Here is a 13775-nt window from a genome sequence, read left to right as displayed (position 1 = left end):
GCAGTCTACTCTAGAACCTTGGGGGAGGAGACCCAGATGGATCTAGACAGGCAGGGACAAGAGGATGCCGCAGTTCAGAACTAATTACAACTGGCCCCCATCTCAGCTCAGCCTTCCTCCAGCCCCTACAGCCACTGTCCCATTATGTTCTCAGATCTTTGACAAGGACTTCTTTTCTTAAGTAAAAGCTCAGGTGATTCTGAGTATTTACCATACAGTTACCATAATTATTTATATATCATTCCCCTCCAAAAGCTAAACTCAGAGGACAGCTGGATAGCATCTTCTCTCTCCAGCAGGACATCTGAGACTCCTTGGTCCATGACACTGTTCATTTGTCCTACGGGACATTTCCCAACAACCACACAGGGGATGATGAGACAGTACAGGAAACTTAAACATTATCTCCTTCATTGTTCTTTCTTCTTCATTCTTTATTCCTTTAACTTTAACTTGTTCTTGCAGAAGGTCAATCTCTCTGGTTTCCATTTGTACATCACATGCACTGTTGGTTTCTCAAAAGGGATGGGAGAGGAGAATCTATTTCCAAATTATGCTGTCATCCTTCACTTTCCAGCTCTTGCAAAATGTAAGCACTGTGGCCTTTGTAGCCCTCACCTCTGCTGTACTGGTTTGCTATTCATTAGCCCTCCTTTCCAGAGAAGGCAATGGCACCCCACTCCAGTACTCTTGCCTGGAAAATGTCATGGATGGAGGAGCCTGGTGGGCTGCAGTCCATGGGATCTCTAGGAGTCAGACACGACTGAGCGTCTTCACTTTCACTTTTCACTTTCATGCATTGGAGAAGGAAATGGCAACCCACTCCAGTGTTCTTGCCTGGAGAATCCCAGGGACAGGGGAGCCTGGTGGGCTGCCGTCTATGGGGTCGCACAGAGTCGGACACGACTAAAGCAGCTTAGCAGCAGCAGCAGCAGCCCTCCTTTCTTGTAAAACATCCTGTGTCAGGGAGAATCAAGAATCTCTTCCATTGAAGGTGGGGCTTCCAGAAATGAGGAGCTCAGTGAGTTCTTTCTCCCAATAAAAGTGACAAAATTGGACAAAATCATCAAAAAACAAACTGTTTTAGGATTCTGGAAATTGACCAAAGGTATACAGGAAATTGAGAAGTATTTTTTTTTTTTTTAATAATGAATCTTGGTAAGAACAGTGGGAATCTATATTTCAACCTGAGATAGTTCCCATCCTCTCCCCTGCTGCTGTTAAGTCGCTTCAGTCGTGTCCGAATCTGTGCGACCCCATAGACGGCAGCCCATTAGGCTCCCCCGTCCCCGGGATTCTCCAGGCAAGAACACTGGAGTGGGTTGTCATTTCCTTCTCCAATGCATGAACGTGAAAAGTGAAAGTGAAGTTGCTCAGTCGTGTCTGACTCTTAGCAACCCCATGGACCACAGCCCACCAGGCTCCTCCATCCATGGGATTTTCCAGGTAAGAGTACTGGAGTGGGGTGCCATGGCCTTCTCTGGTCCTCTCCCCTAGCTCCAAGGAAAAGAAGGTCTAACAGGGTGAGGCAGGCCATGTGCAAGGTCCCAGAGAGACACACTCAGGAAGAACCAGAGGGGGCCCCAGCTATTATTCATCTCTGGCTGAATATGATGAGGCCCTGTGCAAGCAGAAAGTAAAATTCAGGATGAACTTAAAACTGCCTGACCTTTGGACATATTATCCAACCCACACACAGGTCTATCAGCAAAGGGTAGGAGGCTTGCCTGACAAGAAATAAGTACTCCAAGCTGAAAGCCAATGACACCAGACACTAACTAGAACCCATCCTGAGAAATAAAGAGCAGTAGTAAAGGTTACTATGCAGTTCAATGTAAAACAATATGAATATGTACCAATGTTTCTCTTTTTTGTTCTTATAACTAATTAAAAATGCATAAAACAATAATTATAAAACTGTATTGCTGGGCTTATACCACATGAAGCTATAATACATATATCAGTATTGTCATAAAGGAGTTGAGAGAAAAGAGAACAATATTGGAGCAAAGTTGATTTACTTGTTAAGTTCATATTAATGTGAAGTAGATTATTTCGTATCAAAGACATACTAAGTTCCCTAGAGCAACTAAGAATGTAACTTAAAAAAGCAGTTAAAAACCCTCAAAGGAATTAAAATAGTAGTAGAAAATGTCAATTTAACACTAAAGAAAGCAGTAAAGGGAGAATAGAGGAACAAAAAGACATATAAAAATCAAATAGCAAAATGGCACATATGAAACCAATCATCTGAATAATTACACTATCTATAAATTGATTACACACACCAGTAAAAGGAAGAGACAGTCAGACGGCATTTTGGGGGAAAAAAGGTTCACAGTATGCTATCCACAAGACACATTTCCAATTCAAAGACGCAAATAAGTTGAGAGTGAAAGGCCTGAGATACACCACGCAAACAGTAACTGTAACTAGCAAGTGAGACAGCTGGAGCGGCTCAACAAAATAAATTGAGACAAAAAATATTCATATAAAAAGGGACTCAGCCATAAAAAAGAATAACCTTCCGCCATTTACAGCAATACAGATGGACCTAGAGAACATTATTCAGGGTGAAACAAGTCACACAGGAAAACACAAATACTATATAATATCGCTTATATGTGGAACCTAAAAAAATAATACAAATCAATGTATATATAAAACAGACTCACAGACACAGAAAACAAATTTGTAGTTAACAAGAGGGAAAAGGACATGGGGAGGGACAAAATAGGGGTATGGGATTATCAGATACAAACTATTATGTATAAAATACATAAGCAACAAAGATATATTGCATAGCACAGGAAGTTATAGCCATTATCCTGTAATAACTTATAATGAAATGTGATCTGCAGAAATAGTGAGTCATCACAGTGTACATCTGAAACTAATATAATATTGTAAATCAACTATTTCAATTTCAAAGAAAAGAAACACTTGGGGATAATTTAAAAAAAAAAGAAAAGAGGGCGATATTTTATAAGAATGAGTTTGGTAGGAAGATATATTTATTATAAACTCCTTGGTGGCTCAGATGGTAAAGAATCTGCATGCAGTGTGAGAAATCTAGGCCTGATCCCTGCATTGAGAAGATCCCCTGGAGAAGGGAAAGGCTACCCACGCTAGTATTCTTGCCTGGAAAATTTCACTAACAGAGGAGCCTGATGGGCTACACTCCATGGGACTGCAGAGTCGGATGTGACTGAGTGACTAATACTTTCACTTTCAAAGCACCCAGTAACAGAGACCAAAATATGTGCAGTAAAAATTGACAGAATTGAGGGAGAAATAGACAATTCAACAATAATACTGATTTCAATCACATTCTCAAGCAGATAATGTAATAAACTATATAAATAAAGGATAAAACCACACCATCAACTCAATAGACAGAAAGAATTTGACAAAATCTAACTAACATTCATTCAATATAAAAAGCTCTCATCAAGCTAGAAGTAGAAGAGAACTTCCTCAACTTGACAAAAGACATCTATGAAAACTCTGCAAGTAAGTACCAAATTTAATAGTCAAAGACCAAATGTTTTCCCACTAAGATCAAGAACAAGACAAGGATGTCTGTTCTCTCTACTTTATTTTATATTGTAGTAGATGTTCTATCCAGGGCAATCATGCAAAATAAAATAGAAATGAAGGGCATTCGTTCTTATTGGAAAGGAAAAAACCACTCCTTTTATTCACAGATGACACGATCCTGTATGTAGAAAATTCTAAAGAATCCACACCAAAAAATACCCTCACTATAATAAAAAATTTCATCTAGTTCATAGGATACATGGCTGACATTTTAAAAACTCAGTTTCTCCATGTCAGTATTTATAGACACCAGCAGTGAACAATCTGAAATGAAATTAAGAAAAAATGAATGAAATTAAGAAAACACCTCCATTTGTAGTTGCATCAAAAATAAATACTGTATAGGTTTCATAAAAAAAGTGTAAGATTTATATACTGGAAATTCTAATATCTTGTTGAAAGGAATCCAAGAAGAATAAATGAATGGACAGATATTCTGTGTTTATGGACTGAAAGATTTATTAAGATAAACGTTTCCCAAAATTGATGTGTAGATCCTTTGCAATATCTATCAAAATCCCTGCAGGCTTTCTTACAAAAATTGATAAATTCACCCTTAAATTTATATGGGAATGCAAAGGATTAAAATAATATCAAAAAAAGTACAACATTGTAGGAGGACTCACTCTATCTGATTTTAATACTTATTATAAAGGTATATTAATCAAGATAGTGCTATTTTACTATAAACATGTTTTAGTATGTGAGATGAGTATACTTGTGTATCTCTCTCTCTCCATATATATATATACACACAAACACACACACACAATCATATATATATACATACATGTATACGTTTTTGTCAGAGACGGCGATGGCACCCCACTCCAGTACGCTTGCCTGGAAAATCCCATGGATGGAGGAGCCTGGAAGGCTGCAGTCCATGGGGTCGCTGAGGGTTGGACATGACTGAGCGACTTCACTTTCACTTTTCACTTTCATGCATTGGAGAGGGAAATGGCAACCCACTCCAGTGTTATTGCCTGGAGAATCCCGGGGACGGGGGAGCCTACTGGGCTGCCGTCTCTGGGGTCACACAGAGTCGGACACGACTGAAGCGACTTAGCAGCAGCAGCAGCATACCTTTTTGTGTATGTATGTGTGTACAATTTATATATGTAATACGTATTTAAAACATACTCACAGAAATACTTTTTAGCAATAAGAAGGAACAGAACACCATTACATATTGCAATAGGGATGAACCTCAAAAATGTAATGCTAAATGTAAAGGCCAGATTTGACAGACCACATATTGTATGGTTTATCAATTTAATGCATTAAAATGTGAGAGCAGCAGATGATTGGTTGCCTGGTGCTGGGAGTGGTGACTAGTATAAACTGCAATAGGCATAAGGAATCCTTTTGGGGTGATGAAAATGTTCTAAAACTGAATAGTAACAATGGCTGTAGAGCTGCATACATTTATTAAAATTCACTGAGTTGTACACTTAAAGGGATGGATTTTATGATATGCAAATTATAACCCAATAAAGCTGTTTAAAAATAATTTTCCCATTATTAGGCATGTAACTCCCACTGAATTTTTAAAAATAACAGCTTTGTTGAAATATAGTTCATGTATGATACCATAATCTATTCAAAGGGTACAATAGTTTTTAGCATATTTACAGAGTTGTGCAACCATGGCCTAAGTCAATTTTAGAATTTTTCATCAGCTTTCCCTCAAATCCCATACCCATTAGTAGTCACTCCCCCTTATCACACCATTCCGAGATCTACTTTCTGTTTCTACAGATTTGTCTATTTCAGATATTTCATATAAATGCAGTAATACAATATGTAGTCTTTTGCGACTGGCTTTTTTTCACTGAGCATGTTTACAAGGTTCATTTATGTTGTAGTGTATGTTAGAACTTCATACCTTTTTACAGACATATAATATTCTGGTATAGGGGTATAGCACCTTTAATTTATTCATTCGTCAGTTGATAGACACTGCTATCACTTTTTGTCTTATGAGTAATGCTGCTTTGAACATTTGTGTACAAGTTTTTGTTTGGTTATCTGAGGAAGCCTTACAAATAGCTGAGAAAAGAAGAGAAGCGAAAGGCAAAGGAGAAAAGGAAAAATATACACATCTGAATGCAGAATTCCAAAGGACAGCAAGGAGAGATAAGAAAGCCTTTCTAAGTGATCAATGCTAGGAAATAGAGGAAAACAATAGAATGAGAACGACTAGAGAGCTCTTCAAGAAAGATAGAGATACCAAGGGAATATTTCATACAAAGATGGGCATAATAAAGGGAAGAAATGGTATGGACCTAACAGAAGCAGAAGATATTAAGAAGAGGTGGCAAGAATACACAGAAGGACTAAACAAAAAAGATCTTAAAGATAACCATGATGGTGTGATCACTCACCTAGAGCCAGACATCCTGGAGTTTGAAGTCAAGTGGGCCTTGGAAGCATCACTATGAACAAAGCTAGTGGAGGTGACAGAATTCCAGCTGAGTTATTTCAAGTCCTAAAAGATGATGCTGTTAAACTCTTGCACTCACTATGCCAGCAAATTTGGAAAACTCAGCAGTGGCCACAGGACTGGAAAAGGTCGGTTTTCACTCCAATCCCAAAGAAAGGCAGTGTCAAAGAATGTTCAAACTACTGCACAATTGCACTCATCGCACATGCCAAGTAATGCTGAAAATTCTCCAAGCCAGGCTTCAACAGTACATGAACCAAGAGGTTCCAGATGTTCAAGCTGGATTTAGAAAAGGCAGAGGAACCAGAGATCAAATTGCCAACATCCAAAATAATCAAAAAAGCAAGAGAATTCCAGAAAATCATCTACTTCTGCTTCATTGACTATGTTCATTTGACTGTGAGGATCACAACAAACCATGGAAAATTCTTAAGGAGATGGGAATACCAGACTACCTTACCTGCCTTCTGAGAAACCTGTATGCAGGTCAGGAAGCAACAGTTAGAACTGGACATGAAACAATGCACTGTTTCAAAATTGGGAAATGAGTATGTCAAGACTGTATATTGTCCCCCTGCTTATTTAACTTATATGCAGAGTACATCATGAGAAATGTTGGGCTGGATGAATCACAAGCTGGAATCAAGATCATGGGGAGAAATATCAATAACCTCAGATATGCAGATGACACCACCCTTATGGCAGAAAATGAAGAGGAACTAAAGAGCCTCTTGATGAAGGTGAAAGAAGAAAGTGAAAAAGCTGGCTTAAACTCAACATTCAGAAAATGAAGATCATGGCATCTGGTCTGACTACTTCATGGCAAATAGATGGGGAAACAATGGAAACAGTAAGAGACTTTATTTTCTTGGGCTCCAAAACCACTGCAGATGGCGACTGCAGCCATGAAATTAAAAGACACGTGCTCCTTGGAAGAAAAGCTATGACAAACCTAGACAGTATATTAAAATGCAGAGATATTACTTTGCTGACAAAGGTCCATCTAGTCAAAGCTATGGTTTTTCCAGTAGTCATGTATGGATGTGAGAGTTGGACCATAAAGAAGGCTGAGCACTGGAGAACTGATGCTTTTGAACTGTGATGCTGGAGAAGATTCTTGAGAGTCCCTTGGACTGCAAGGAGTTCAAACCAGTCAGTCCTAAAGGAAATCAGTTCTAAATATTCATTGGAAGGACTAATGCTAAAACTAAAGTTCCAGTACTTTGGCCACCCGATGAGAAGAACAGACTCATTGGAAAAGACCCTGATGCTGGGAAGGATTAAAGGCAGGAGGAGAAGGGAATGACAGTGGATGAAGTCGTTGGATGGCACCACTAACTCAATGGACATGAGTTTGAGCAAGCTCTGGGAGATGGTAAAGGACAGGGAAACCTGGCATGATGCTGGACATGATTGAGCAACTGATCAATATTTAACATCTCTTGGGCACATACTGAGGAATGAAATTGCTGAGTCATCTGGTAACACTATGCTTAAAATTTTGAGGAATTCCCAGACTGTATTCCATAGTGACTACAACATTTTACATTCCCCCAGCAGTGTAGGTTCAGTTTCTGCACATCCTCTCCCACTTTCTAATTGATAGCCTTTTTTATTATAGCCATCCCAGTGAGAATGAAGCATTATCTCATTGTGGTTCTGATTTAATTTTTTCTGATGGCTGATAGTATTGAATATCTTTTCATATGCTTATGGCCATTTGTATATCATCTTTGGAAAAATGTCTGTTTAGATCCTTCATCCATTTTTCAGTTGGTCTATTTGTCTTTTTAAAATGTTGGGATGTGAGATTTCTTTATTCTAGATACAATTCCCTTATCAGATCTATGATTTGCAAATATTCATGAATTGTTTTTTCACTTTCTCCATGGTGCCCTTCACAGTAAAAAAGATTTTGATTTTGATGAAGTCCAATTTACCTAATTTTTCTTCTGTAGGTTTTGTTTTTGGTATGATATTCAATAAAAGATTGTTGAACTCAAGGTCATGATGATTCGAGCCTATGTTTTCTCATCCAGGTTTTATAATTTTAAGTTTTACAATAATGTCTTTAATCCATTTTGAATTAGTTTTTGTAAGTGTGTGGATTAGGAGCCTTGACTTAAGAAAGATATAAGGGCAGAAGTTGAGAGAATTGAGAATCAGATAAAACTATCCACTCCCTATAGTAATGGTTGTGATCTAGTCGAGACTACATGAAAAATTCATGTAGCTAATTTTTTCTACCTATACCAAGCCATTCAATCTTACACTCTTTCTGTGAAGAAGGGGCGCAGTTCGGATGTAACGCAGAATGGAAAGGAGGATATATTTTGCTCAAGAATCATGGGAAACCAGTGGCGGAGTCAAAATCAGGCAAAGATAATTGATTTTCAGGCCTCAGTCCCACATTGTGGCAAGAATGCCCCTACCGTCTGCTTTTCTTCCTTCAATTAGTATCAAGACCCTCTAGTTGTAACCCACCAGAGATATTTCTCAGCCTTCCTTCAGCTAGGTGTGGCCATGTGACTAGTGTTAGCTAACAGAGTATAAGATAAGGTGATCTACTTCTGGGTTATATTTAAAAAAAAAGAAATGGCTTGCCCTCTATTTCCTCTCTCTTCTCATCTTTTCAGGTCAGACCTCAGACATGGTGCTAGTACACTATTTTTAATCACATGGTTGAAGAATACATACCAGGACAGTTGGTTCTCAACTGTGACTGAGTATTAGAATTATCCAGGGGGCTCTTGTGTTTGGACCCCACCCCAGAGATTCTGAGGCTCAGACGGTAAAGCATTTGCCTACAAGGCAGGAGACCTGGGTTCAACCCCTGGGTCAGGAAGATCTTCTGGAGAAGGAAATGGCAACCCACTCTAGTATTCCTGCCTGGAAAATCCCATGGACGGAGGAGCGTGGGAGGCTACAGTCCATGGGGTCGCAAAGAGTCGGATACGACTGAATGACTTCACTTTCACTTTCCAGAGATTCTGATGTAATTGATTGAAGATGCTACCTTGGCATCAGGATGTTAAAAGCTTCCCAGATGAATCTAATACCTGGCCAAGGGCAGGTACCTTTATTCCAGGCCAGTAGTTTGTAAACTTTAGCATGCATCGGCATCAACTGGAGGACCCATCAAAACTCAATTTTTCCGAGGCACCACTCTTAGGTGTCTGATTAGGTCTATCTGGGATAAACCCCAAGAATTTGTATTTTTGACAAGTTCCCAGGTGATGCTGCTGGACTAGTCATACTTTAAGAACCTATAGAGATTTCAAAGCAGCAAGACAGAAGGAAACTGTCCCAGTAGCAGGATGGTCTGTTTTCCCTAAACCACTTGCCTCCCCTATACTATTACTTGAAAAAGAAATAAGTTTATTCTGAACCACAATAGCAGCTTAGCCTGTATCCTAACTAATACATATCCCTTGGATCACAGTGACTCAACAGGAAGGAAAATAAAGGTATAGTGGGACATTAACAAAGGTTTTTCTCATTTCATGCAGATCCACATATACAATTGAAATCCTCTAGGCTTTAGAGAGATTTTCCTATGAGAGAAGGATGGCTTGCAACACTGCACTGTTTACAACAGAATCTGTTTTTTTTTTTTTTTTTTGTGGTAATTGGTGAGTACAATCCAGAATTCTATTTTGGCAGCACTGTTGAGACTGGAAGGATTATGATCAAGTAGGTAGTTAAGTTATTTTCCCTATTTAAGTCCCCGTCGTAGGTGGGTGACCTAAGCATTCCATGCAAATCTTCTCGTGTCCAAACCATAGCAACAATTTTGAAAGATGTAGAAAACCTTTCTAAATAGCACAGAGGTTGTAGATCCATTTTTTTTTCTCTCTCCTCCCCTGTTCATGTGCTAATACAAAGGGGACTTACAGCGCTCCATTTCTTTCCACTTAATTTTCATAAGAAGACCTTGGCTGTTTATGGCGCCAACCTGAATGTCAACTAATGACACCAACTGAAGAGCCTTGGGCATTTGTTGGGCCAAGAGTGTAGCTGGTAGGAGCTCACCTAGTGGGAAATAAATTTCAATCCCAAGCTCTTTCTGGTAGAACTCTTTGCTGGTACATAATTATTTCCTGAAAATTCATAGTATTAAAAGGGGGTGGTCGGTGGGATCGGATGGCTGCAAAATAGAAACCAACAAGTAGAGAAAAGGAAGGAGCTCACGTACCTTACAAACTGGCTGAATAAGGCGGTCGTGTTCCGGATGATCCGAGCAGCCTGGGACTCCTCACGCTGGCATCTCTGCAGAGTTAACCCATCATCCATGTGACCTTCCTGATGGAGTATGACCTATCCCAGGGCCAAGGACACCAGGGCCAGGTTACATTGGACAGTCAATGTTTTTTGCAGTATTTTCCTCATCCCTTGTATTCCTTCAATGGACCAAGTTCCCCTGCGTTCATTTTGAAAGTGGGACATTAACAAAGTTATTTTATCCATGCACCCTATTACTGATATATGATTCATTTCTGAGACACAGTGCTTTGATGAAAATGAAATTTTATGTGCCACTATGGTTTGAGTTATGATAAATTCCTTGGGCTGGTATGGCCAATTTGAATGGGTGAAAACAAGTTTTATGACAGATTTTTCTCTTAAAATGAACACAAAAACTTATCTCTGGAAATGAGAAAAATCACTACATTCAGAGCCTTTTTCTCCAGAGATAAACCAAGGAATTAGAAAGACAAGTTAAAGTAAAATCCTCTAAAACTTTCTACTGGGATGAGGTGTGGCTTTCTCTCCTGAAGGATGGCCACACTGGGTTAGTTGACTGGAACCAGGGAAGCAGCTTGAGACAGTGGTTTGCTTCTCTTGGAGCTAGAGAGGGGGTTTGAAAGCATGGGCTTAGGTACCAGCCAACCTGACTTCTAATCCCTCTAGGTCACTTCTCAGCAGTGTGACTTTCAGCAAATTATTTAACCTCTCTCTGCTCTGACTTCGCCATCTGCAGGTGGACTTATTTTAGTGGTTTGTTTGGAAGACTAGACGATTTACATGTCAGTCATTTAGCATGTTACCTACAATATAAAAGGTATTCAATGAATATTTGTTATAAGGGACAGCATATTACTGATCTCAGATCAGTTAGGAAGTTAAGTATACTTATTGCTCACCAATGACATCACGATACATTTTTTTTTTTTTTTTTTAGATGGGACTAGCAGCTTTTGGTGTGGAGGTCAGTGATTTTTTTTCTCTTGAAAGGGCCAGCCAAATACGTGTGGTTATTAACTGGGATGGTTTGACCCTGATTCAGGTCAGGGTCAAATTATGATTCAACTTCCTGGCATGGTTTCCTCTTGATGTGAGTAAGTGAAGTGAGACCATCTGTAGGTCCTAGGGAAGTGGGGTGGGAATCAGTCAGTTTATATGTCAATTAAACAAAACATGTGGCTCCAAAAAATATCTTTAGAATAAGGGTTTTTGGTATCTCTCATTTTTAGCACAAATAAACAACCTATTTCCTCATTTCCAGGTCAAAATCTCTCATTTGTATTCTTCTGAAAATGCACCCTCATTTAATGAATTCACCCAGGAAGAAGCATGCTGGCTTGCATAAATTTATGTTCATTTTTGAAGAGACCTGCATCTCATCTATATACCGTAGCTTAAGCATTAGCAAAGGATGCCCTTACTATTGGATTCACCAACTCTTTCAAAACATTACTTTGAGATTCCCAGCAACTGCTTATCAATGTTGCACTTAGATTTGGCAATACATCTCCCTAGGTTTACTCTGGCCTTAGTCCCAGCTTTTGGGTCCCTAAAGACCCACCTCCTTATGTTTTGCTTGTTCAGATAACACATTCAAACCGGCCAGTCAAACAAGAATGTAATGAGAAATGGGGGAAATGCAGCTGTTAGAACGTTGTTATTATGTGTTCTATTGATCGCTGCAGCTCAGGTCCTAAGGTCCTTTTTTCTTTCCTGGAGGAATTCCATAACTGACAGCAGAAAGCAGAAGCCCAAGATGGTAATGGAAAGAGGGTGCTTCCTTAAAGGTGAGCTACTATTCATCAGGTTTCTCACTATGTCTATTTCCCACTGGTTTTTCTAAATTCCTATTTTGTTTCATAAAACAATTAACAAGATTGGACATCCTTTGTATTTTTAGAGGAGAACTTAACTTGTTCTTCAGGAAATGGAGCTGGGAAGCCCTGACAAAGGCTTAGCATTAGGGCATCATTTAGAGAGAGTTTCTGAAAGCATCTCCCAAATCCACATTCCAGCAGTTAGATGGACCTACGGACTATGGTCCCAGAAGAAAAAGGCAGGGAGAGGCACAATAAACCAACATCATAAACTGGGGTCTCCCCTAGTTGACAGGGTCCTTCAAGTGCGTCCCCACCTACCCAGAGTTAGAGCCCAGATCCACAAATTCTACTCTCTTTCAATATCATCTTTATCTTAGTAGGTGTGAAAAATTGTGGAAACTCATATTCTTCAGAGGATTGCATTTTCTCCTGATAGGCTGTTAGGGTAGATGATCAGGTTTTGGCATCTATTTTCCATTTGCCCTTACTCCTGAGGTACAGCCCTTATTTGGAATTCAACTGAAAGTCCACTGTATTTTTAAGGCCATTCCAGCCCGAGGGACTTTGTACTCCAGCCTCTGTCTCCCTAGCACTGTCATGCTGTTCACATCTCTGCTTTGCTCTTCTCCAACATAGAGAAATATCATTTTCTGTTTGCCATCTTAGCTTTATACCCTATTCCTGGTCTGCTTAAGATACTAGGAGAAACCGCATTTGGAATTTCAAGTTCATGCTTCTGTGGCTTCCTCCACTCTGGAATATGGTCCCTTAAGTCTCAGAAACCTCGGCTGACCTTACCACAATTATGGCTCTCCAACCCACAGAACTAACAGGCAATCCCATTTCTTGTGCAGTATCTCAGCCAGACACTGAGGGCAAAGTGGTGATACAGGAGGAACTCACTTTAGTGCACTTTCATTCTAGTGGGATCTTCAGCACTCATGTCCTGGGTGTCTTGCTGTTGAAGTCTTCCAATGTTTCCATGTTTAGTCCAGCCTTTACAATTGTTGGCAGAGGAAGCTCTGGGCTCCTACAAGCAGTCTTTGTGGCCTCATATTCTGTTTTCTACAAGTGAGTCTCTGTGGCCTCGTGTTCTATTTTCTATCTCCTTTTCATAATTTTCCCCTTTCCTTGTAAATTTTACTTTGCACAAAAATAAGCTATTACCTTATGGGTTCCCCCCAACCTCCTTTCTTACAATAACCAGCATTCTGGGAAAATTTTCATCGCCTCCATATTAGGCTGACCTACACAAACTACACGGTACAATGTTTCCTAGAACCTTATCATGGGCCTCCTTGCCTATCCAAATCTGTGCTTTGTAAGGGCTTTTTTTTTTTTTTTTTTTTTTTTTTAAAGCATGACTTGAGCATCTGTTTCCTGATTCCTATCAAAAGAAACCCTACTATGGCAGTTGCTTTTCTGGAAAAAAAAAAAGATGTTCTGTGTATTCAAGCTGGATTTCCCACTGTCACAGGCTGTAACAGATCTCTGAGACCTGGATCCATTCTCTGTGGATACAGTATCATTCAACAGTATCTCATCTTTCTGCATGTTGGTTCCTGTGTGCTTGTTATCATGCAATCTGCATCTCTCTGTAGGGATTCTGTTTAGTCTGTATATTATGAATACTGCATAGTAACTCAATTATCCACTTAAATGAA

General features: G+C 39.5%; 1 protein-coding gene across 1 annotated transcript in view; it reads right to left on the bottom strand.

Moving 5' to 3' along the window:
• RYR3 (ryanodine receptor 3) overlaps nucleotides 1–13775 on the bottom strand; it is a 470522-nt gene that overhangs the window by 266481 nt on the left and 190266 nt on the right. Inside the window, exon 13 of the mRNA XM_044925248.2 lies at nucleotides 10242–10363. Within this exon, the coding sequence (XP_044781183.2) occupies nucleotides 10242–10363 (122 nt within the window). The remainder of the gene's footprint in view (nucleotides 1–10241; nucleotides 10364–13775) is intronic.

The sequence above is a fragment of the Bubalus bubalis genome, chromosome 11 (genome assembly GCF_019923935.1).
Source record: "Bubalus bubalis isolate 160015118507 breed Murrah chromosome 11, NDDB_SH_1, whole genome shotgun sequence".
NCBI lineage: Eukaryota > Metazoa > Chordata > Mammalia > Artiodactyla > Bovidae > Bubalus > Bubalus bubalis.
Note: the sequence above shows the minus strand (reverse complement) of the source record. Positions and strands in the feature narration are given on the sequence as shown.